The sequence below is a fragment of the Diabrotica virgifera genome, chromosome 8 (assembly GCF_917563875.1).
Source record: "Diabrotica virgifera virgifera chromosome 8, PGI_DIABVI_V3a".
NCBI lineage: Eukaryota > Metazoa > Arthropoda > Insecta > Coleoptera > Chrysomelidae > Diabrotica > Diabrotica virgifera.
Window position 1 is genome coordinate 224,216,928 of NC_065450.1, and position 27,846 is coordinate 224,244,773.

At 32.3% G+C, this 27,846-nt stretch overlaps 1 protein-coding gene across 1 annotated transcript; it reads left to right on the top strand.

Moving 5' to 3' along the window:
- Positions 1-395: 395 nt before the first annotated feature.
- LOC114336781 (syntaxin-12) lies at positions 396-27,673 on the top strand. The gene is made up of 6 exons (XM_028287161.2): positions 396-546; positions 595-715; positions 8,569-8,638; positions 14,850-15,097; positions 24,525-24,652; positions 27,333-27,673. The coding sequence occupies exons 2-6, from the start codon at positions 610-612 to the stop codon at positions 27,582-27,584; spliced, it is 804 nt and encodes a 267-aa protein (XP_028142962.1). The 5' UTR covers positions 396-546; positions 595-609; the 3' UTR covers positions 27,585-27,673.
- Positions 27,674-27,846: the final 173 nt, after the last annotated feature.

Here is a 27,846-nt window from a genome sequence, read left to right on the forward strand (position 1 = left end):
CGAACTAATTTTTTTAAAGCCGGAGCTGATTTTTTTCTAGTTTGAATAAATTAGTTGATTAGGTGGTAATAGTGTAACGATTGGCCAAAATAAAAGACACATCTATCTGACCGTTCAAAAATTATGACGAATACAAATTTCTGTCAAAATGCGAAACTCGCCCTGTATATTATTAAACAATGGGAGCAGACACTTTTTAATGGTCATTTGTTATTGAGCCTCTATACGAGGTAGGAGTATGTACAGTTCCTCATGACTCACCCTGTATAAGAGTCGACAGAAGTATTCACTTCTGTCGTCAATCCGCTAATCAATCCGCAAGTGGCAAAGTGCCACGCTCTATTTTTTTAACGTAAATAAATAAATATTTCGTATATTTTAAAACGAGCGCCACTGGCCCTAACCAGTCAGATGATTGTCAAAGAACTGTCAAGTCAAAGTTTGTTTTTAGAGGATGAATCACGATTTTACGTCAAAATTTATCGATTTTATTATTGTAATATAATTAATTCAATAATTAGAATTAGAAATATCTCGTTGGAACAGGTAATTACAGAATTACGCATTTATTTGCTAGGTACAATTCGTTGTTAGTTGTAGATATTCATAATGGAGAGTAACTTGGGTTATCAAAATGGGAGTCAAAGTAGAGAACAAGACTTTCAAAAACTGTCGCAGACCATCGGTACCAGCATACAGAAAATATCACAAAATGGTATGTATAGTTCAACTACAAATTTAAATGTTAATATAGTCAATTCAGCAAAATATCATAATAAAAACTGTGTTTTAGAAGTTTTAATTTTGATCCCAAAAAGTACCTAACCAACACAGACAGATTTTAAGCGTTTATTGTTTGTGAATACCTGTAAAAGTCATTGCCTTTATATCTTTATTCTCTGAGGAAATAGATGCAATATAGACAGTAATTTTCTTTGTTAATACACATACACTCAAAAACAATAAATTTATCTTTGAGGAATGTTATCTTGAATGGTTTCATATTTCAAAACCATTTGTAAACAACATTTAGTTCATCATTTTAAGTCTTACATTTTTGGTTTAACCCCAAAGAACAATCTGACCCCAAAAAAATAAAGGAAGGATGAAAATTTGGAAATAGGTAGTTGAAATTGTCTATTATTATATACCATAAAGTGAGGCTACTTTGTGACACTTTTTAGGTTTTGTGAAGATATAGTACATACACTTTCGGTTTATTATAATTTTAAAAATACACCTGAAAGCTCAATCTTTCCTCTACAGGGTGATTGATTAGTAGGGTAAAGCTCAATAGCTCCGCTATAGTAATAGATAGCAATAAAAGTTAATAACAAAAATGTTATTAACCACCTTTGAGCTTCATATTACAAAATTAGTTAGAATGTTACAGGGTGTTCGATAACACAGTGGCAGACCAAACTTATGTTTTTTTAAATGGAACACCCTATATTCTATTTTAAATTCGAAATCCTGTTAACTTCTCCATCACAAAAATATAAAGGTTTGTTATGTTATACAGGGTATTTACAAAGTTATAACCAATTTTATATGAAAATCGTAACAAGTTCAACTTCCTGTATAAATAGTTTTATTTATTTATTTATTCACGGGTAAGCCCTATTCCGATATAAATTTTACAGTGTTCTAAATTATATAACATAATTATACAATTATATAACATTAATGTTAACCAATTATATAACATAAACTATCGTAATATAACATATAACCAAGTGGTTTGAGAAAAAATAACTCGTATGAGTAATACAGTTACAAAAAAGAAAAAAAAAAAGAATAAGATAACATTAGGTCAGTACAATTACAAACAAAAGATATCACCTAAATCAATTCGGAAATGTTGTAAGGTATAACGGTTTTAAGTTATCTAATACATACAGGTCATGTAACACTAATCACAATACAAAAGCTCTGGTCGAAAATATTAAAAAGTTAAAACGTTAGGGAAGAAATTAGGTTTTTAAAGCGGGAAACTGATATATTAAAAATTTCGAGGTTATTTAATGAGTTAGCTAATCGAAGAGTTCTAGGAATAAATGTGTTGTAGGAATAATTGAATCTATGAAAAGAGACATAAAAGGTTTGCACCTGCCTAGTCGAACGACTGGGGACAAATAGAGATATTTTGGAGAGAAGTTCGGGGCAGTTACACAGCCCGTTGATAATTTTAAATAAAATAATTAAGTCTCTTTGTTTTCTGCGAACCTCAAGAGGAGGTAAGTTCAGTATGCGCTCTAATACAGAATAGTCATAGTATACATGCAACTTACTGGCAGTATATCTCAGAAAATTGTGTTGGACAGCCTCAATCTTCAGTTTATGAGTAAAGTAATAGGGGGACCAAATTGTGGAACAGTAATCGAAATGAGATCTAACCAGGGAGAAATAAAGAGATTTAATAGCTGAGATGTTTGTAAAGTCTCTAGTGGTTCTTTTTATAAAGCAAAGCATCTTCATAGACTTCTGTATTGTACTGTAAATGTGTGATTTATAGCTAAGGGCAGAGTCAAGGATCACACCTAGATCCCTAGTTTCAGAGGCAGAATGTAAGGTCAGATTATTTATACTATATTCGAAGATGATTGGATGATGAGTTCGGTGGAAACGAAGAATATGGCATTTGGATGCATTCAAACACATACCATTTTGCATACACCAGTTAGATAGGCGATCAATATCACCTTGTAGACTAAGTGAATCAGCCTCAGATGTGATTATTTTAAAACATTTTAAATCATCAGCGAATAACAAAGTTTCACTTACTTGGAAACAGGGTATTAGATCATTGATAAATATATTAAACAACAGAGGTCCCAAGTGTGATCCCTGTGGTACACCTGAGTTAACAGAGATGGTATGAGAATAGTGATGATTAACCCTGACAATTTGCGATCTTTGCGTAAGATAGCTCTTGAGCCACTTCAATATAAGGCCATCAACTCCGTATAAATAAAGTTTATGAATCAAGAGCTCATGATTAACTTTGTCGAAAGCTTTGGAAAAGTCAGTATACACAGAGTCAACTTGTAAACCCCTCTCAAGAGCATCTGTCAAAAAATCAACATATGTTATGAGACCCAATTCTGCTGATTTTTTGGATGTAAATCCAAATTGTTGGGCCCCTATAATTGGCGAGAAGTCATAACTTAAATAATCGGAAATAATGCTCTCAAAAACTTTAGGAATAGCACTAAGAATACAAATGGGACGATAGTTACCTATATCCGATTTTCGACCTGATTTATATATTGGAGTGACATAAGAGTTTTTCCAGTAGTCTGGAAATTCCCCTGTTGATAAAGACTTATTAAATATATAAAAAAGTGGGCGCGATAGAATGAAGCTGAATGTTTTAAGGAAAGTGGGGGGAATTCCATCAGGACCAGGACCTTTGTTGGTATTGAGTTCAGACAGTTTTTCGTAGATTTTTGAAATTTCAATGTGATAATTAGACACATTAACCAAAGGTGAAATCTGGGTTACATGCGGATGTAAGGATTGGTTAGTATAGACGGAAGAGAATTGGTTAGCAAAAAGATTAGCAATATCAGTTCCATTGAAGGCAGTACGATCTCCAAGAGTCATTGTATTAGGTATAGCGTTATTTTCCCTTTTACTACTTACAAATTTCCAAAAGGATTTAACGTTATTAACAATAGAATGTTCGGTACGTTGAATGTAATCAGCATAACACTGTCTTGATAAAAATTTACATCTAGTTCTTAAGTTACTAAATGCTGCATAACTTTCTGGACACCTTGTGCTCTTATATATCTTGTGCACTGATTTCTTCTCGTGAAGCAACTTCAGCTCAGAGGAGTACCAGCATGGATATTTCTTATCACAGATTTTTTTTAGCGGAACAAAACAATCAATGATGGAATAAAAAATGTCGTAAAATACAGAAACCATGTCAGAGAGTACTTTTCCTTGAAGTGCACCATCCCAATTAATTGCTTGAAGGGATGAACGAATTGCTGCATAGTCAGCATGAACAAAGTCATAATAATACTCTTCACCAGATAAATGGTCAATAGTGTGACCAACTCAAATTCAGTTGAATCCAGGACAAGGCTGAAAAAAATACCTGAAATCCGGGACTTTTCAATGGAAATCAGGCCATTTTTTTCACGAGACGATAATTAAAATACTTCTTCTTCTTCTCGTTGTCCTTATGTCCAATAAGAGCGTCAAACTTTGCTAACACCTATCTATGTTTACCCATTTGTTTCCACGCCTTCTGGTCTTCTGCCATTTTCTCTCTCTTGGTCCCGATTTCCTGGATTTGTTCCATCCACCCCTTTCTAGGTCTGCCCCTTCTTCTTTTCCCTTGTCTTCTCGCATCTGTCACCTTCTTTACTAGTCTGTTCTCGTTCATTCTAGTTATATGTCCAAATCAATTCAGTTTTCTTTTTTCAATTTTTGTTTTGTATAGGTTCCTGTCTTGGCACGTTTCTGATATTTTCGTTCCTTTCCCTGTCCGTCTTCGTCTTTCCAGCTATTTTTCTCAGCTGCTTCATTTCTACTGCATTTATGGCACTTTCATGTCTTTTATTTGTAACCCATGTCTCGATTGCGTATAGAAGAGTTGGTACTGTGTATTATATACATGTATTTTTGATTCCTGGCTGATTTCCCTTTTTCCCAGTATCGTATTATTAATCGCATAATATATTTTCGTAGCTTTCTTTGTCTTATTTGCAATTTCTACGTCTAGCTTTCCGTATTTCGATAAAAATTAAAATTAAATTAAAATACAGAAACAAACAAAAATCAACCGTTTTAGTTTTTGTAGAACTATAATACCACAATATAAAATGCATGCGTTATGGATGTGGTGTTAATATTACACTCTAGAAATTGTCTACTTTTTTTTCGTCCCACCAATTCAATTAGATGTGAATTCTTAGAAGAATAACGTATTCAAAATTTCAAAATAGAATTTTGCCAAAACGTTGAAAATTCGGATAGCCCGGAAGACATGTCCGGGACGCGACTTTGTATTTCGGGCCATGTCCCGGATTTTTCGGACTAGTAAATAAAAATAAGCACAACAGCAATGGTTTATTAATGCCATATTTTTTAACGTATTGTCAAAATTTTCAAGAATGGTGGATATTGCTAATTTTCCTTATATCAAATACAGGGTGAGTCAAAACGCAAGTACATTATTTGCTCAGTAATTTTAAATGAAACACCCTGTATTTTATATCACTATTGAAAAGTACCATTACTGTACTTTAATTTTTAGATAACATTCCCTATGTCTAAATTTAGTAGTTTTCGAGATATTTTCATTTTTCAATGGACCAGTAGCATGGCCACCCAATTCACCAGAATTTAATAAACTGGACTGATTTTTTTGAGGTTACATTAATAATGAAGTTTATAAAATACCTCCAACAACAAGGGATGAGATGAAAAATAGAATACAAAGTGTATTTCGATGTGTTAATTTACAAATGCTCCGTAGAGTAAGTAGTTCATTCAATGATCGTTTTTAGGCATACATAAATCTGTCAGGAGATAATTTTGAACACCTTATGTAATTAAATATTAAAAATATTTTATTAAAAGTAGCTTCTAATTTTTTCAAACATGTTTTTTTGCAAAATGTATTACTGATAAATTATGTTTTGTTCTTTATTTGTTACATTGTTACATTTACATACAAAAGTAGTGTTTAATTGTCTTCACAAAATATTGTATTTTGTGTTTGTGTGTTTTTTTGTAAAATTTATTACTAATTTTCTTTGTTTATTTTTACATTTACATAAAAAGATAGTTTTTAATTGTTTCAAAAATGTTGCATGTAGTGGTTGTGTTTTTGTTTGTAAAATGTATTACTAATAAATTATTTTTATTTCTTTATTTGCTATAGTGTTACATTGATTACCGGATTGATAATCGGTAATCTTCAATTGTCAATTCAGTCATGGCTTACTTAAAATTTAGATAAATTTAAACACCTAAAATAATTTGCTCTGAAAAATGAAAATATCTCGAAAACTAATAAATTTGGGCATAGGGAATGTTATATAAAAATTGAAGTACGTTAATGTTACTTTTCAATATTAATATAAAATACAGGGTGTTCCATTTAACATTACTGAGAAAATAATGTACTTGCGTTTTGACTCACCTTGTATTTGATATAAAGAAAATTAGCAATATCAATAATTCTTAAAAATTTTGACAATAAAAAAAAATAATGGCATTAATAAACCATTGCTGTTGTGCTTATTTTTATTTATACAGAGAGTTGAACTTGTTACGATTTTCATACAAAATTGCTTATAACTTTGTAAATACCCTGTATAACATTACAAACCTTTATATTTTTGTGATGGAGAAGTTAACAGGATTTCGAATATACAATAAAATATAGGGTGTTTCATTTAAAAAAACATAAGTTTGGTCTGCCACTATGTTATCGAACACCCTGTAATACTCTAACTAATTTTGTAATGTGAAGCTCAAAGGTGGTTAATAACATTTTTGTTATTAACTTTTATTGCTATCTATTACTATAGCGGAGCTATTGAGCTTTACCCTACTAATCAATCACCCTGTATGTTCATTGAAAACTGTAATGCGTTATATGTTATAGAAATCAAGAAAATGTCAAAAAAAGTTGTCACAAAGTCGCCCCATGGGTGGAGGTTTCTTTGTGACACGTAAGTTTTTCTGCGATATTTATATGGAATTCTAACTGTAGCACAAACAAACACCCGTACATTTTGTGCAGGCAACATTTTAATGTTAAATGGAAGCAGCATATTGTGTTAAAATATAAATTTACTTGGTAGAAATATCTTCTAAAAATTCTTCTTCAAAAGTCAAAGTTTGCGTGCCAAACTAAAATCATCTGTTTTGACTTTGACGATGATCAAATCAGCTGTGGCATGACGAGCGAAGTTGCATTAAGAACTTTGGTTATTGTTCCCTAGATAACGCACATAGTCTACTATAGAAATAAAAAATTTTAACTACTCCACCATTTTTAATGGTTCGGCCAAGTTAATAAGTTTAACTTTAGAGGCCACTGTCACAAAGTAACCACATGTGTCACAAAGTAGCCACACTTTACGGTAAGAAAAAGTTTACAATTCTACATCCCCTCCATTTTACAAAAATGGAGGGGATGTAGAAGGATGTAGATTTTACAAAAATGGAGGGGAATGTCCCCCTCTTGAAGGTAAAAAAAATACATTCAAAATAAGACCGGAATTGGATAAAATGACTAATTCTAAACAACTTTTGTTCTATAGAGTTTTTTCACTAAGTCAATACTTTTCGAGTTATTTGCGAGTGAATATGTTCATGTTTAACAAAATAAAACATGTTTTTGAACGGTTTTTCGGAGATAACTCAAAAAGTAAGTATTTTATCGAAAAAAATATTCTTAGCAAAAACATAGCTTATAAAAAACTGAAAAAAACAATGGTTATGCATGAGGTCTGAAAAAAATTGTTACCAATATAAGGAGCCGATAGCATGGTAGCTAAGTCCTTTGCTATGTAAGATCACTGCTTGGACACACTCATCACGTGTCAAATTCCTTGTAACACGTTCCAAAGCCTAAGGCTACAATCGAGTTTTAATTTCAATATTTTATATATGTATGCTAGAATATTCCACAGGGTGTTTCGAACTTTACAGAAAAACACAGTATGATTGTTACACTCGGTATAAAATGGCATTTACCTGTCTAGCAACAATATTATTACATCGATTTTCTTAAATAATAAGGCTATAACATACTAAAAAAATCACTCAAATCGGACAAGAGGTTTAGGAAATTCGAGACATCTAACGTGTATAATTCATCGAGTGACCCGATTTTTTTGCTCGCAAGTGTATGTATAACAAAAAAAAACATCTTCAAACGTAATAATATTCAAAATAATTAAATTCGAAAGTAAAAAATATAATTTATTTATCTAAATTTTCTTCATTTGCGGCAGCTGTAATAAAAACTTTAAATAAAAACACCAGTTTGGAGGTTCAATAAAAAACCAGGTTTTAAAAAAAACAGTTGGTTTAAACCTTGGTTTAAACCAAGGTTTTAAGCACATTGGTTTAAACCTGGCAAACCTGCTGTTCACGCACCAGTGAGTGATATGGTTACTTCAGTCAGGTGACGTTCAACAAAATGGCTCCTAGCCGACTTCTGTCCTCTTCTATAGGCAGCAAATGGGTTAAGATAGCTATGATGATAACCAATGTTATGAAAGGACATAGTATATGAAGAAGAAACACAAAAAGAAACAGCTTACAAAATAGACAAGATTTCTAAACATGTTTCATTTGTGAATATCAGTAAGAATAAGAATCATTGCTTTAATGTTCGTATTTCCTAATAATCGATAGATATCCTACAATAAAAAATTGTATGTACTATAGACAGTTTATTTGCTTTGTTAAAACATACACCCAAAAAATAATTTATATTTGAGGAATGTTATCTTGAGTGATTTTATATTTCAAAATTACTTGTAACCAACATTATGTTCAACAGTTTAAGTGTTAAATTTTTGATTTTAGTGTCTTCTATGCAGCGGATGGTCAATCAAATAGGAACCCATCAAGATTCGCCTGAATTGAGAAAGCAATTGTAAGAAATATGTATTTTTTAATTTCTAATATGGGCATTTAAAATGTGTAGGTAGATAATAAAATAACTCACAATGGGAATTTTCTGAATCAATAGTAGCCTAATCAGTGGCGGCTAGTCTTAAGGGGCCACCGAGCCATGGCACTGGCTCTGAAAAATATACTTACGGGAAAATATATTGATCAATAAAAATAATTGTATTTTAACTATGCTTTTTTTAATGTCAATGCATTATCTACATACATTATTTATCATTATGTAATTTATTATCCACGAAAAAACAAATAATTCCCGTGAGTTACTCTACCCGAGCACCATTCCCTATGGCTCGAGATTTGACTTCAAAAGCATAGGAAAAGGTAGACGCGGCCAGCTTACAACGGACACCGGGGTTTATGAGATTCCGAGCCAGGCAAACTTTGGCTCGAGTGTGTTTTAGAATGTGACTTTGCTAGTGTTAGCATAGAGTTAGAATTTTATGGAAACCATTAGAATGGTTTTTGATTATCTATAACTTTTTAGCGTTGATTTAAAATTTCATCTGGCTCTTCAAATTTTAAAGGCCGTGTAAGGATGTTTATAAATATATATTCAAAAAATTGCTGGATTTGTGGATGTGATGAAAAAAATGCATTTTTCTGTTTCGTGTGTGTTTTGTTTGGGAGCGATTCTACATGGGCAAGACATGGTATCATTGATTTAGTGCATATTTACGAATTTTAAATTTTAAAGGCTCTTCAAATTTTAAAGGCCGTGTAAGGACGTTTAATATAAATATATATTCAATAAATTGCTGGATTTGTGGATGTGATGAAAAAATGCATTTTTCTGTTTCTTGTGTGTTTTGTTTGGGAGCGATTCTACATGGGCAAGACATGGTATCATTGATTTAGTGAATATTTACGGAAAATAAATATATGCCTTGCCTTATTTTCATAATTCTTATCCATGCCATCATCTAATTATACATAAACGTCAATTTTAAAGATAGTGTGTCAAAAAACGAAAAAAAAAATCCTTTTTCATCCAGTACCCGGTAAATTTACCTATTAAGTTGTGTTACGGGTAAATTTACCTATGGTAAATTTATCTATTTGTGCACCGCCCCTTTTAGTAGTCACGAGCCGCCACTGAGCCTAATACCGGGTGTCCACTTATATTTTCCCCCATTTTAACTGCCTATAACTTCTGAACGGCTCAAGATAGAAATATGCGATTTTCGCTGAAATGTTTTATTTTAATAAAAGTTTTGTTTGAATGGATTGAATTTTTTGTATTGCTTCCACATTCGAAAAAAAATGGCGGATTTTTGAAAAAAACGTTGACTTTTTTTTAATGGAACACCCAATATATTTTTTTGTAAATTGACAGAAAGGTCATTCACCTATCCAGCGATATAAGGTTTTTCAAAATCGGTTGTCAAATCACTGAGTAATTAATTTTTAAAATGAGAGGTGCAACGTGGATATTACATAGGTACCTAAATAACATAACTATGCAAAATGATATTATGTTATGTGATTTCCACATTGCATCTCTCATTTTAAAAGTTAATTACTCAGTCATTTGACAACCGATTTTAAAAAATTTTATATCGCTGGATAGATAATTGACCGTTTTTTTAAGTTTCAAAAAAATATACTGGGTGTTTTAGCAAAAAAAGTCAACAACGTTTTTTTTTCAAAAATCCGCCATTTTTTATTTAAAAGCGATATAAAAATGGTCATTTACCTTAAAACTTGAAAAAACGGTTATTTACCTATGCAGCGATATAAAATTTATTCAAATCGGTTGTCAAATGACTGAGCAATTAATTTTTAAAATGAGAGATGCAATGTGGAACATATTATCAATTTGCTTAGTTATGTTATTTAGGTATGTAATATCCACGTTGCACCTCTCATTTTAAAAATTAATTACTCAGTGATTTGACAACCGATTTTGAAAAACCTTATATCTCTGGATAGGTGAATGACCTTTCTTTCAATTTACAAAAAAATATACTGGGTGTTCCATTAAAAAAAGTCAACGTTTTTCCAAAAATCCGCCATTTTTTTTTCGAATGTGGAAGCAATACAAAAAATTCAATCCATTCAGACAAAACTTTTACTAAAATAAAACATTTCAGCGAAAATCGCATATTTCTATTTTGAGCCGTTTAGAAGTTATAGGCAGTTAAAATTGGGGAAAATATGAGTGGACACCCGGTATTTTGGTTTCTTTATAATTAAATTAAAAATTTAGAAAAATGGTAAAAATATTAGTATTTACAGCAACAAGGAGAGATAATTGGGAAAAAATTTGGAGATAAAATGGAAGAAGATAGCAAAAGTATGAAAGTATGAAAACATGAAATATACATACAGCATTAAAGATAAAAATGGAGAATATAATAGAAACAAAACAAATAGTTAAAGGATGGAAACAACAATTTGAAAAACAGATACAAACCAATAGGACATTATTAATTAAGAACAAAATAATGTATGGAAGATAATACTGAAAACTCAATAAATAAGGAAGAACAAGAAGAAGCAATAAAAATTTTGAAGTATGGAAAAGCATTTGAAGTGGATAGAAACAAATAATTACTGTACTAAATTTACAATCAAAGTGCAGTAGAAATAAACAAACAAAGACACGTTAAATGCTACTAGGAGCACTCCCGAATCATAATTTACAATGTACAAACTTTGGAAATCATGATTTGGGATTTACAATGTATATACATTGTAAATTATGATTTGGGAGTGCTCCTAGTAGCATTTAACGTGTCTTGATGTGCTTATTTCTACTGCATCTTGATTGTAAATTTAGTATAAAAGTAATGAACAAAATATGGGATAATGAAGACATCCTGGAAGATTATAAATGCTACTAGGAGCACTCCTGAATCATAATTTATAATGTATAAATTTTGGAAATCATGATTTGGGATTTACAATGTATATACATTGTAAATTATGATTTGGGAGTGCTCCTAGCAGGATTTAACGTGTCTTGGTGTGTTTATTTCTACTGCATCTATATTGTAGATTTAGTATAAAAGTAATGAACAAAATATGGGATAATGAAGACATCCTGGAAGATTAGAAAGTGTCAGTAGTACATACCTAGTAATATATTATTATAAAAATGGAGTTAGGGGAGAATGTAATAACTGCCTAAAATTGACGTTGCTAAGTACCTACATGTTCGAAAACTCCAAAAAAAAAAATAATAAAAAAACAATAATTCACAATAATAACAGAACACACATTACATGAAGCACAAAGTGGATTTAGAAGTGGAAGGAGTATACAGGATGATAACACAAAAAGCGCTTTAAAAGAAAAAGAAAATACAGTGATGAGCGTGCTAATAACCTGCAAAATAGCACAAAAGATGGAAAACTTATTAAGTTGTGAGATAAAAAGAAATGAAACTAGTCGAGCTGGGAAATTTAGCGATATTAACCTATAAATTTACATTATATTGATTGTTTCCCACCTTTAGACATATTGGACGAGTTTGGCAACTACCACTGTCACAGTGACAGTTTTAGTTGACATACTCCTCTGATACGTAGAAAGGTAAGAAACAATCAATATAATGTAAATTTATAGGTTAATATCGCTAAATTTTCCAGCTCTACTATATTCATTTCTTTTTATCTCACAACCTAATACGTTTTCCATCTTTTGCGCTATTTTGCCAGTTATTAGTGTGCTCATTACTGTATACTAACATTTCTTGACCTAGAAAAAGCATTTGATAAAGTACCAAGACAGAAACTATAAAAAATACTAAGAGAAAAAGAAATGAACAACACGTTATTAAGTGTATATACAAAACAACACGTTTATACAAAAATTATACAGTATGTCCCTGTAAGTTGTATCCATATGTAAAACTTTTTTCTTATTAATTTTACGAAAAAAAGTTATTCTTTATAAAAAGTTCTGCATGGTCCCAAACTCAAGATTCAACCATCAGATATCAAATTTTATGAATGTTATACGAGGTATATCAAAAAGTTTGAGTAAATTTCACTCAAGAGTAAAGTAGCTTTATTTTTCACAATATTGAAAATTGCTATTATGAAAAGTTGTTTGGAATTAAAAACTATATTCTAATATGCAATTACATCCTTTTAATTGAAAAAAAAAATTGAAAAATTACAACCTAAAATACAACCATTTTATTCAAATTTTATCAATTTTATACGAGGTATGTCAAAAAAGATAAATTTAGATCAAAAGTAAAGTACCTTTATAGTTCAGAATATTTCAATTAGAAGGATGTAATTACATTCTGAAACACGGTTTTTAATTCTAAATAACTTTTCATAATAACAATTTTCGATATTGTGAAAAATAAACGTATTTTACTCTTGAGCGAAATTCATATTTTTTGACATACCTCGTATAAAATTGATAAAATTTGACATAAGATGGTTGTATTTTAGGTTTTAGACCGTGCAGCGCTTTTTATTAAGAATTACTTTTTTTCGTAAAATTAATAATAAAAGAGTTACCTATCTGAATTGAAATATGAAAATAATGTTAGTTATCCATAATTTTTCAAAAAAAAATTTTTTCAATTAGAAGGATGTAATTGCATACTAGAACATAGTATTCTTTTTCTCATGATCATCTTTCAGTGCGTCACAGTTTTTCGATTTCTCTCTAACGCATTAAATTGTATGTGACAGAAAAAAAGGCACGTCTGTGAATACTTTGGTAATTATTCTAGTTTGGTGATTATTCTAGTTGTCGATAGATGGCGCCATAATCAAAAAAGAATTATTTATTAAATAAAATAATACTATTATCAATATAATCTGTACAATTTATAAGACTATACAAATGAAAGAAAATACCATTTTATAAATGCAATAGACACAATTGATTTGGTTTTATTCCAAATTGAAAATAAAATTTGGCAACTGTCAGATTTAACTAAAATGTCACGTTAGAATAAATGTCATAAATGTGTATTATCACGGACTTACCTTTTTTTCTATAATTTGTGACGCACTGAAAAATGTTCATGAAAAGGAGAATATTTAATTCCAAACAACTTTTCATAATAGCAATTTTCAATATTGTGAAAAATAAAGCTACTTTACTCTTGAGTGAAATTCAATCTTTTTGACATACCTCGTATAATATTAAAAAAAAATTGGTATTTGATGGTTAAATCTTAGGATTTGGCCCATGCAGAGCTTTTTATAAAGAATAACTTTTTTTCGTAATCTTAATAATAAAAAAGTTTTCCATATGGATACAACTTACAGGAACATACTGTACAATGAGGTTCAAGATAGAGCGAAGCCCAACAACATTTCTAATATTTTTGGACGGAATTATTAAGAAATGCACAGCAAGGAGTAAAAAGCTGAGTGTAGGGTACAGAAATCTAATAATTAGAAAATATTACAATGGAAGCCCATAGTAAGACGAAAAAAACAAAGACCCAGAACGAGAAGGTTGGATGACGTGAAAACCACCTGAAAACCATGAACATAAGACAGTGGAGAAGAAGAGCACAAGAGCATGAATAGCACCAAATAGCCAGAAAGGCAAAGACCCATCCAGGGTTACGATACCAAAAGAAGAAGAAGGGTACAGAAATATGCATAGTAGAAATCTCATCATAGTCTAGAAATGAAGATTCCAGAAAATTTTGTTAAAATATCTTCATACACTTCTGCGTATTTTTAGTTTTTTTGCATTTAGATACCCATATAAAGTTTGTTAACCCTCTAGCAGACATGTGAAATAGAATTACATTGTATTTCCATATGGGTGAGGCCTAACAGGCTGTAGGGTTAATAAGCTTCTCAAAACTTTTCCTTCACATGAAATATGTATCAATTCCTTCTTCTTCTTCTTCTTCTACGGCACTACAGCCCAAATTGAGCCTTGGCCTCCTTTATTTTTTGCCTCCACCCTTGCCTGTCTGTGGCTGCTCTTCTCCATACACCGACTCCTAAAAGGGCTTGTGCGTCGCTTACTGTCGTTTACTGTGTCTTCCCAGCGCTTTCGTGGCTTCCCAACCGGTCTCTTTCCTTGCATTCTAGCATTCAGTGCTCGTTTTGGTAGCCTATCCTCTCCCTTCCTATCACATGTCCGGCCCATTGCAATCTTTGTATTCTAAATATCAATTCCTATTGTTGTATTATTTTGATGTTCTAATAACCTTACTATCTGTTAAATCTTCTGTACAGACATTCCATTCAACACTACACCCAGCAGTTAGTAAAGGACACAAATGGATACATCAAAGACCTTAGCCATATTCCACCATCTCTATCACAATCCGAGCAGAGACAAAGGAAAATGCAGAGGGAGAGGCTTCAAGATGAGTACACCAGTGCATTGAATTTGTTTCAAAACGTCCAGAGAAGTACAGCATACAAAGAAAAGGAGCAGGTCAATAAGGCTAAGGCCCAGGTGTATGGAGAACCCCATTTAAGTAAGTTAGTTGATTGTATTTGTTGTTTTAAGATGACAAATATTTATTTTGCAAACAATGGTTTTGATTATAAGTAAAAGTAAAAGATCATCAATGGTTAACTGAATTCTTTTATAGTTTTATAGTTTAAAATAAACAAAAAAAGAATGTGTGTGTACTTTGTACGCACGTAAGAAGTTATACTTCTATTATGATTTAAACGAAATTGATATACTTTTTATTTATATTTTATTTAAATATTAAACTAATTTATATTTACTACTTCTCAAACATTTTTATTAAAACAGTGCCAAAAATTAAAATAATAAAACACACACAAACACATTAAAAATGCCACAAATGATTTCTGAACATTAATTGTCGGAAATTTTTTTAACTAAATACGTATTTTCTGAAAATAAAAATATATAATAAATATACTTACAATCATAAAATGTATAAAAAAAATAAAAGTTTCTATTGGGATTCGAACCAGCTTATCAGCGCGGTTGGTATTGGGGTTCATACGCCTTAAACGCTTCGCCACGGAGACAATCCGTCATTATGTGCGAAGATCGACTAACTAAACGGATTAGACTTTTGACATTTTTGAATTAAATCAAATTATTTTGATCTTGAATTGAAATGATTTAGAATTGAAAAAATACAACAAAACATAGAGTACGAAAACAATATATTAGGTGAATATTGATAGAAATTTTGATGGTAATCAAATTATGTAAATAAAAGTATTACATACTATGTATTTTGGTAGGTTCAAATAGGTAGGTACCTACCTATGAAATTTTTTATTAGGATACTGATACATTTAACAATTATTACGTACCTGTTGCTTTTAAAAACTATTTAAAAGTCACTACAGTTATAAACTTTTTTGTTTCTGTCCTCACAACAATAAAACTAATATATTATACAACATTTGTTTACCTCCATATTGAACAATTATTTATTATTGACAGATCATTTCAACATCCAATCAGAGCCCGTATAACGACTAATACAATACCATACTGTCGGTGTGCGCATGCGCGCAGATTAATATTAAATTCACCCTCAATCTCAATCGCGCCTAAAGCAGTATAACTTCAAAAATTTAATTACATGAATTACAAACGCTATGTTCAGCTGGTTTTTTTAACATTCTGTTCTACATTTCAACTTCTCTAACAATTTCTTTTGCATTATTCCTTATTATCATTTTCATTTGTTTTTATTCCTCTGCAGTTTGTTTCCTTTCTGGTGAGATTTTGGAACAATTTTGTTTTATTAGTTTTTTGCAATAACTATTTGTTATTGAGAACTAAGACAGACTATAATATATTTCATAATTGATGGATTCGACCGTTACTCGATGGAAATTTATTTTATATAACAAAAAACACTGAAAAACTTTTGTTTTCAATACTTTTCCACAAAATTTATAATAAGAATGTCACTACAGATGTTTCGGCAGAGTGCATTTCTGAAGTGATGTGCATATTTCACTATGTATCAGCACTTTAAAATCTCTAACTGAATAGGTTGAGGAGTGGGGAGCTGTTTATCTCAAGTTGGCCATTCAGAATTATATCTGCATTTTTTAATTTATGAATTTCCATAGATCCTAATCAATATAGTTTAAACATAATGATTATGATCTAGAAGGTGAAGTGATGTATTGAAAACAAAAGTTTTTCAGTGGTTTATTGTTAGATAATATATTTTATCGCCAACCGTCACTAAAGTCATTCATTATTGTACTCATTTGACGCCATTTGCGGCAGTAAAGTAACACTTTATTGTACTCAAAGAAGAATTTTACTTTACCTGCCGCGATTAATCACATTAACCAAGATTGAATGTAAGTGGTCAATGGCAGTAATCGATTATTTATTTGTGTTAACTTACAATTTATTTACTTTAATTAATAAAAATATTGTACAAAATTTACGTTATTATTAATTAAATTTAAGTCAAAAAGTGAAATTCTGTATTATTTTGCAATTATATTCATACAAAATAAATCAAAACTTTACAAATTTAGTAATTAGGTATTCAATATTGACAACAACTATCGATTAAACATCGAAACCGCCCATAATGCAGAGGCATTCTGTCATTGTCATACATTTTTATTACGTCTAAAATTTATAAAATTCTTAAATCTTTTAAGTTAGGTACTACCTATTAATGCAAATAATGTGTGAAATTGCGTGATAGATATTTATTGATAACTTGTTAGTAAATATATTTATTTAGATTGTCTACGATTCATCATTTAGTTCATAAACAATAACGTAACTATTAACGATATTTCTAATTTTTGGTAGATATTATTTTAAGAAAATTATTTATTTAAATAAAAATACAATTAAATTGTTTAAAATATATTCATTTCAATTTCATAAATCATAATAATATAAGTATAACTTCTTACGTGCGTACAAAATACACACACTCTTTTGTCATTAGAAGGATGTAATTAATAAACCGGGAGATATTAACAGAAGTTCAACCACGATTTTCTAAGTCCTGCCCTTTGCAATACTGGAAGGTTAGAGAAGGTACTTACAATTTGTGGAAAAATCCACGGGTTTCCTGTGACATTTTCCTGTGAAAATTAGATTTTCCATTAATAAAAAAATTGGGAGTTGCGATGAATTTTTAAGTCCTGCCATATCCATAGAATAACAGGATACTATCTATTTTATGAAGAAAATTTTTTGGGCAGGACGGTCGCAAAAGGACTAAGGGAGTATACATATATACAAACATGTAATGAAAATAATGAAATTTTCATGATTTTCTAAGTCCTGCCAACTTAATAAATTAATTATATTTATTTCAAAATGACCAAAAAAAATATTGGCATGACGTCACCTAATGTTTAACTGCACTTGTTTCTTGGAAAATTTTGTATAAAATTTTCACTCTGGTTCCGTGATTTTCTAAGTCATAAAATAAATTTTGTTACAAAATAAATAATTTCAGTATACATTATGCAAAATGGCAGGATGTTTAGTTACACCTTTTTTACTATATATAGTTAAAAAATTTGTAAGAAAATTCGTGGAAAATTACACGATTTTCTAAGTCATGCCATTTCGCACATATCTCAAGAAGGTTAATATAAATCTATTTTCAAAGGGGCAGGATGGTTGTATAGTTATTTTGTATAAAAAAATTAAATTATCTGTCTGTAAAATTATTTCAGGGTGTTATACAAACATATTCATATCATCACATTTTTCTTGAGTCATACCATGTCGAGTATGCTTAAAAAACACTAATTTAAAACCGTTTACAACTTTACAAATGTCATCAGACCATCTGGTTGGCGGACGACCTCTACTTCGATATGCTTCGTCTAGAAGAAGCATATCGAAGTCTTGTAATTAGTTTCTTTAAAATAGCTGCAGAACGCTTTTGTTTGGAAAAACGAAAACTGGTACACTTATTTATCTTCCAGAGGTCAATTGTCAAATGTCAATTATCAATTGTCAATTTTTAGTACCGGTCATAGGGGTCCGTTTGGGTACGGAAACAGATATATTATCGAATAACTTTTCTGTCTAACTTTTAAGCATCTCTGACACTGGATTATTGAATTCTGGGATAGTTTTGTACTAAAAGGTACTTTTCCTTTAACTCAGAAGAATACGCAGTGTTCTAGAAAAATCGATGTGAAAAAATTTTTCGTTTTTTGGTTTTTTCAGTTTAAAAGAATTTAGAAAAATTCTATTTAGAAAAACGAAAACTGCTACGTTTATTTCTCTTCCAGAGATGAATCGATTTTATGAATTGTGAATTTCTAGTACTGGTCAGTGGTCATAGGCCTCCGTCTATTTAAAAGTACGCCCACCAATGAAACGAGTGTGATTCATGTGCCTGAAACTTTTTTATCTTCGAGAGGCCCCACACCAAAGAAACATGAAACATAAAACATGAAACGTAAAACACGTTTCATGAAAATAAAACACAGCTAACCAAATAGAAGTCCGCACACACAAGAAGCGAGTGTGATTCATGCACATAAAACATTTTTATCTTGGTGAAATCTGTTTCAGGAAAGAGATCCTGTTGTATTTTTCGGTTTCAGTTTCATTGTTTTGGACAGTTAATTACGTGCATAATATGAATTCCGACCAAGAATTTAATATTGCATTGGTTTCTGCTGTAAAGTAGAACGAAGAGTTGTACAATTATAACCTGGAGAGGTACTCGAATAGGTAATGATAAGAAAATATCAGTTTTCTTTAAACCAGGACCCACAATAAAACAATGTAGATGTTTGAATACTCAGTCTATAAAATGATTTAAATTTGGGAAGATGATTACTTAGTTCGTTTGCAACCAAATACGTACTCAGTGGCGTAGCTAGGGTGGGTGACACCCGGGGCGGTAATCGATGGTGTCACCCCAAATCCTAAAAATCCGATAACCGTATGTTTTGAATAATGAAAAAATTAAGAATTATAGTTAACGAAACTGCAGTAAATAGTATATCATCGTCGTCGTCTAACCGCTATCGTCCACTGCTGAACATAGGCCTCTTAAGTTTCTGCATGTCTCCCTATCTCGAGCTACCACTCTCTAGTTACCGGCAGTTCTATATAATAGTTTATTTACTTTTTTGTTTTAAACTATGTGAATGAATTAAAATATTTTTTAGCTTTACTAGCGAAAAGTTCTGAAATCACATTTTCTATATTTATGTTTTGTGTTGCTTCATGTTCGATAGTTAATCATCATCATCCAGCCTCAATAGTCCACTGCTGAACATAGGCCTCCTCCCCTCGTTTCCATCTCCATCTATCCTGCGCCGCTCTGATCCAGTTTTTTTAGCTTTCTTAAGTCGTCAGTCCATCTTGTAGGCGGTCGACCGACGCTTCTCTTGTCTTCTCCTGACCTCCATTCCAGTAACCTCTTCGTCCATCGCCCATCTGTCGTTCTGGCTATGTGTCCTGCCCATCTCCACTTCAACCTGGCTATCCTTTCGATGACGTTAGTCACCTTTGTTCTTTTGCTAATTTCTTCGTTTTTGATTTTGTCTCGCATTTTTATTCCTAACATTGACCGCTCCATTCTCCTAACATTAATTGCTCCGTTCGATAGTTAATAAACCGAGGTTATTAAGCCTTGTTGACGTCATTGTTTCTCGCAAGTAATTCTTGATTGATTTTAGCTTCCCAAAACTTCTCTCACATGAAGCAACCGATGCAAAAATGGTCATAAACAAGTTTAAGGCGACCAAGTTTGGGAGAGATTCCATAAAATCGCATTCCACCATGAATTTTAAAAAGTCTACAGCTAACCATTTAGATACTGTAATATTGGCCGCTTGTAAAAGTCTTCTAAGCCTTGGTATTTCTAGCAGGAGGTCTTCTTCTGATACCTCTTCATGGTAAAAGTCACAAAATGTTGAAACAGCTAATTTCAACTGTTTACTGTTCGTGGAAAAGTAAAGTGTGTGTCTGCACAGCCTCGAACAAAAAAGCCGTATGGATGGACTGATCTGGTTTCGAGTTCAACATTGAATGTCAAAACATTTCAACATAATATTATCTTTTTGAAGTTCGGCTCGAAGTGTAGAGTTTTTAGGTAGAAATGTCGTCGTCTTCATATTTTGTCGTTGCAAAATATATGTATTACTTTATTTTATAATATGATTATGTTTTTCTTCAATATAAAGACGAAGTACCCCTATTTTGGTCGCTGATTGATCAATGCCTTTAATTATACAAAGCGGGCATAAGGTTATGTGTGGCACCTCTGGTGTATAAATTTTCTTGTTGATGAGAGACTTTGTAAATTGAAGGAACAACACTATAAAAATGTTCTGCCAATACTTTAACTGCAGCCAGCATAGTGCGCAGTGACTGAGAACTCCAACGCGTTGTGGAAAGTCGCTTAACAGATGTTTTGCTGTGTTTAATAAGCACTTCCTAGCAGCTAATGGAAACACATAAAAAACTTAAAAAATGCTTCTTCAGTTCTGGAAAATGTTATACAAGATGTGTTTTGTGCAAAAGAGTGCTGGCCACATAAATTAATTAAATGATCAATAGATCCGAGGAAAATGGCCTTTTTGATTTTTGCTTTAATAATAGCTTGTATTCCTCCATGTACGCCGCTCATAACAGATGCATTATCGTATCCCTGTGAACGGTATTTCATAATATTTCTACACCATCAATTTCAAGCTTCTTGAGAATTTCGTTACTTAGATTAACTGCTTTTTTCCATTTAACGGAAAAAAATCCAAGAAATGCTTCTTACACCTCGACTTCTCTCGGTTTCGTCACAGTATAAAGAGGAACAGTATAAAGAGGAACAGTAAAATTTCTTCTATGTAGGCACTTTGATCTCAAGAAGTACTACCGGAAGTTAACCGGTACGTAGAAATGCGAGAGTGGTACTCTAGCGGTCTAGCGACTGGGAACCTTGCGCGGTCGCCATGCGCCTTTTTTACTTCTTACTTCTTTACTTCTTTTTACGATTTTACTTCCAATTTTTCTCAGAGCAGTTCTAGTGTCCCTATTTATACTGTGGTTTCGTGTGTTCACAAAATAATATCGAACTTTAGATTGATACGTGAGTAAAGTCACAAATTAATGATTTATTCTTTTGTGATCGGGTCTCTCGGGTGTCACCCCTGAAGGGGTGACACCCGGGGCGGACCGCCCCCCCCGCCCCACCCTAGCTACGCCACTGTACGTACTATGGTTATGATGTTGGGCAGTAGTAAAAAGTTGCCACAAGAGGAACAACCTCGTCATCAGTACTTTCCATTGTTGGCTATACAAATTTTCATTTTTTTTCTTTGATTAGTATTTAATATGAAACGGTTTCGTCCTTCACAATTCATTTTGTTTCATGTTTTACGTTTTATGTTTTTATTTCACGTTTCTTTGATCTGCGGCCTCCCTTAGACAGTAATAAAGGTTTGCCATGACAGCAACGACCTCGTCATAACTTTCCATTGTCTACTATACAAATTTTATTTTTGTTTCTTCGATTAGTATATCACATGAAATCAAATGTTTTTTCACAATTTATTTGTTTCTTATTTCAAGTTTCATGTTTCACGTCTCATGTTTCACGTTTTGTGTTATTTTAATCTGCCTTAGGAAGCATTTTCAGATTAGGTGAATTGTATTAAATTGCCTTAAAATTATCTGAGGAATCTCCGGTCGTCATTTGTTAGAGTTTCTGGACACCCTGTATGTTGTTAGTGGTAGATATTATCCTGATATTGTAGATATTATCCTGATATTGTTTCCTATATTTGATAGCAAAATGTACTAACACTAACAACACCAGAATAAATCTATTTTTAAATACAGCATCTATCTACTTGCAACTTTTTGCATTGTGTTCAGGATAACATCAGGAAAAGGTGTATAATATAAAAATGGGTGGAAATTGCATTTTAGTGCATAACATGCATCCAAAAGTGCATAAACCTGTCAAAATCAGTGTATGAAGGGCAAAATTTTGTTATTTGGGAGGTTTATGGAGTTACGAATACGCAAGCAGAACCGACCTCAGAATCATCTAGTGCCCAGAGTTGCTGCTAAGGCACGTCATCTGGAGTTTCGTGGGATGTCGGCAATAAATTTAAAAAAACAGAATAGTCGATGGTTTTTGGGATGGCCGAACACGAATATGACATTACAGCCGACCCTCGGAGCACCTGGCGCCCAGGGTGACTGATCTCAAATTTAAGAGAGTTTTTCGGGGTCGATTCTGATGGCGTATTCAGTTCAGCAACCACAAAACTCTTCGAGTAATCTACTTGCATCACTTTAGTATCTGAAAGTCTCGAAATTTAAGAATACGGCGTGTATATCAGTCACCTCGAGCACTAGGTAAAGATCTGTTCTAATGTGACATTCTTGTTCAGAAACCCCAAAAACCACCTGAGTAATCTGTCTGTATCAATTTACTGCCGAAATTAATATATAAATATGGTATAGAAAATGCTTAGCAAATAAAAAGGTACCATTAAATATCATTTTATTATAATACTAAAATACAGGGTGTCCCATTTAAGAAAACTCAGAAAATAGTCATTCCGAGTTTCAAGTTTCAACCAACCCCGTATACTAAAATTAAACATTTTGGTATACTATTATTAACTGACAATAGTAGACTATATTAAAAATCGTTTAAACATAAATTAATAGAAGTTTGGATATCAAATCACTAACAATATGTATAGGGTGTGAATGTTCCTACAAAATTAAAAAAAAAAACGTAATTATATTTTAAACTACCTCGTATAATATTTCGAAACACTATATTTTATTAAAGAGAACATCGAGTAGAATCCAAAAATGTAAAAATATACAGGGTATTCCATTTAAAAAAACATAAATTTTTCTCAACCTGTGAAAACGGGTAGCCCTGTATATTAGAAAATACTGTTAAATTATAGTCCTATCTGTGGCACATTTTTTACCTAAATAACTTTTTTCGTATATCTTACGACAAACGAGTAATTGGACTAGCCCACACTAATGCCCCACCCTGTATACAAAATAACCATAAAACCATCCTGCCTCTTTGTATATAGACTCATATTAAGATTCTTGAAACATGTGCAAAATGGCATGACTTAGAAAATCGTTGACTTTTTCACGAATTTTCTTACAAATCTAGGACTCCTGCCGTCTTACAAGAACCGTTTAACCTTCCTGCCGAGTACAGAAAAGGTATTGATTGTATTTGAGTATTATAACTTTTTAAAGGCAGGACTTAGAAAATCACGGAATCAGGGTGAAAATTTTCCGCAGAATTTTCCAAGGGACAAGAATACTTAAACATTAGGAGACGTCATGCCAATATTTTTTTTGATCATTTTGAAATAAATATGTTTAGTTTATTAAGTTGGCAGGACTTAGAAAATCATGAAAATTTCATTATTTTCCTTACATGTTTGTATACATATATACTCCTTTACCCCGTTTGCAACCCTCCTGCCCAAAAAATTTTCTTCATAAAATCGATAGTATCCTGTCTATCTACGGATATGGCAGGACTTAGAAATTCATCGCAAAACCCTATTTTTATTTTTTGGGAAAATCTAATTTTTACAGGAAAATGTCACAGGAAATTTGTGGATGTTTCCACAGATTGTAAGTACATCGTCTACCATTCCAGTATTGCAAAAGGCAGGACTTAGAAAATCGTGGCTGAACTTCTGTATAATATCTCCCAGTCTATAAGTAAGTATTAAGTAAGTGTTAATGTTTTTTTATGATTGGCGATAAAATTTTGTATACACCACGTCAGTAAAGACTCTTTATCGAACTCGTCTGTTACTTGCCTCGCTCGCTTCGCTCCCTCTGCTCGTAATATCAGACTCGTTCGATAAAGAGTCACTTTACTGACTTGGTACATAAATAACTATTATATTAGACATTATTTCGTTTATATTTTCTAGTTGGATATAAGTCCAAGGACCAACAACTCATAGAACTGCAAGACAATAATTCGAGGCAAATGCAAATGCAAGAGGAGTCAAATCTAAGGGAATTAGAAGAACAGGAACAGTCAATAAGACAGTTGGAGGCAAGTTTGTAAAATAGCAAAACACATATTTATTATCATTCTCTTAGCCATTATCCCTATGTAATCTCGGCTTCCCTAATTGCTTTTCTCCATAAGTTTCTATCTTGAGTTATATCCACATCAATCCCCTTCGCTGACAAGGGTCTTCCCTTCCCCCAGGTCTTCTTTGGTCTTCCTCTCCTGTTTCTTCCAGGAACTCGCAGTTCAGCAATTCTTCGTATTGGGTGATTAACATCTCGACGTTGAGCATGACCAAACCATCTTAACTTATGCTCTCTCGTTTTGGCATCAATTGGTGCCACCTCTAGACTTCACTAATATACTCATTCCTAATTCCCAATTTAGTACCTATGCTAAACACGTGGATGCTGTATATACAGATTTCAGTAAAGCATTTGATTGTGTTGTATTTTTGTATTAACGCAACTAGATTAGTATATTTTTGCTTTGTAAGGTACATCTGTAAGCGCATGATTAAATGTTACATTTGGTCAGTCCTCTTGTATGGTGTAGAAGCATGGACATTAAAAATATCCACCATTAATCGTTTGGAGGCCTTTGAAATGTGGCTTCACAGAAGTATACTGAAAATACCATGGACGGTTATGCTGACAAATGTGGCAGTCCTTAAGAGAGCAAATGCTGCCCGCGAGCTGCTTGATAACATCAAATATAGAAAGATGGCCTATTTTGGACACGTAGTAAGGGGAGACCGGTATAATATTCTTCAACTTATTAAGATGGGTAGAATCGAAGGACGCAGAGGAATTGGTAGAAAGCAGGCCTCTTGGTTGAAGAATATCCGGGAGTGGACAGGAATAAAGAAAGCAGAACACCTATTTAGAATAGCTCGAGACAGAGACAGTTCCGCCATGTTAATCGCCAACGTCAAGGGGACTTGATAGGGCACGTTAAGAAGAAGAATATCCATCTTGGAATATTGTTGTATGGTTTGGTCACCCTACTTTCAACATCATATTGACACATTAACCCCTTCAGTTACCATGTTCGTTTAAACGAGCTTCTCAATGATATCAGATTTAATGTTCCTTATTTAGGTTTGCACCATGTAACTACTTTTAATATCCCCTTCATCGAACATCATATGGTATCTAGTAGTAATCATCATCATCTTGGTGCGACAGTCCTTAGAGGGCCTCGACCTTCTCAAGCTTTCTACGCCATTCTGTTCTGTCCCTTGCTTGCATTTTCCAGTTGTGGACTCCGATCTTCTCGGCATCTTGTGTTACCCCGTCCATCCACCTCAACTTTGGTTTACCCCGTCTTCTCATTCCCACGGGTTGAGCTGTTAAAATCTTTTTTATCATAATATCTTTTCCACCAAACGTATGCTTGTAGATATTCTGCAGTTCAAAGTTATATCTACGCCTCCATATTCCGTTCTCACAGACCGCTTCGAATATCTTGCGTAGCACCGTTCTTTCAAAAATCGATAGAGAGGATTCATCTGTTTTAGTTAATGTCCATGCCTCTGATTCATATGTGAGAACGGGGACTATCAATGTTCTATACAGCCTTATACGAGTTTTTTGAGACAGACGTTTGTTAGCTAAGTACTTTGATACACCATGATAACAACTGTTTGCAATTATTATTCGCCTTTTTATTTCACCTAATGTGTTATTATTGCGGTTAACCGATGTCCCTAGATATATGAACCCTTTGACCGCTTCGAAGTTTTGGTCATTGATGATTAGATCTTCGTCAACATTTCCAGCTCGTGCGTTTGTGTTAGTCGCCATGAATTTGGTTTTATTTTGATTTATATGTAACTAGTCCAGGAACCGAAGCTTTTCACCTCGCAATTTTTACAGAATGGATCGATTTGCTTGAAAATTTGAGAATAAGTAGTGGATAGTCCAAGGATCAAAATCTATATGATGCCGAAAGGTGCGTTTACCATGGGGGTGGTTGCAACCCCATCTCGGGGGTGGAATTTTTTTATTATTTTGACCGCAAAAGTTATGTTCTATACATTTTTTGATAAAATTAATAGTTTTCGATTTATTCGCTGTCGCAGGTGTTAGTTTTATATCGAAAAATCAATGTTTTTCGATATACTCATTATTACGATTCACTCAATTTTTGCCAGAGAAAAAAAATTTTTTAGCCAGTTTCTTGGAAATTAAAGAACCTACAGTTTCGTATTTAAACATTTTTTCGTATATATATATATATATATATATCAAATAGATGAAATAGAGAATGTGGAAAAATCCCCTTACGAACAATTCACACATCCACCATTTCGGGCTGGGAAAAATTTTTCGAATAGAAAAAATATATATATATATATATATATATATATATATATATATATATATATATATATATTATATATATATATGATGCTAATCTTTCTATTCTGAAGAAAATGGCATTTTTTACCAAACTACAAAAATTCGTTATTTGCTTTTAACTCCAGTTTTCTAAAAAATAATCATTCTAAGCCAGTCAAACTTCTAGAATCTATTAATAATACATAAATAAAGAAGAATGTATAAGGCCAATGACTAAAAACATCGCTAATTTACATTATTATGAAAATAATAAATAAGTTAAAATAATAAAGAAATCGAAAAACTGACACACTGAAATATGACTCTGAGAAGGAGTATACACACATCTCTTTATCCTTTGAATCCACTTTTTGTTCCAGAGCGACATCAACGATGTCAACCTAATTTTCAAAGAATTAGGAACCCTTGTGCACGAACAGGGCGAAGTGATAGACAGTATCGAGGCCAACGTGGAAAGAACCACCGACTTCGTCAGCCAAGGTGCCCAACAACTCCGCGAAGCTAGTACGTTGAAAAACAAAGTAAGAAGAAAGAAGCTGATCATGTTGATGATCGCTGCTCTAGTTTTAACTATACTCATAATAATAATCGTTGTATCCGTGAAACGTTAAAATAGTATTATGGTAATGATATTAAAAATGTGATGATTTAAATGATTGTGGTAAGTAGATAGGAAATATTCATGAACTACACATTCTTACTTATTATTTTATCTTATTTGGTGAAGCTCCCAGTTCCTTAACCCTTTTCTTGGCAAACCGATATAAAACTGTGAAAACTCTGTTTTCTTTATATTCATGCCCTTCTAGAATTATTTAAAAATTTATGAAATAAATATTTCACCTTTAATTTATTCCTAAGTACCAAATTTGA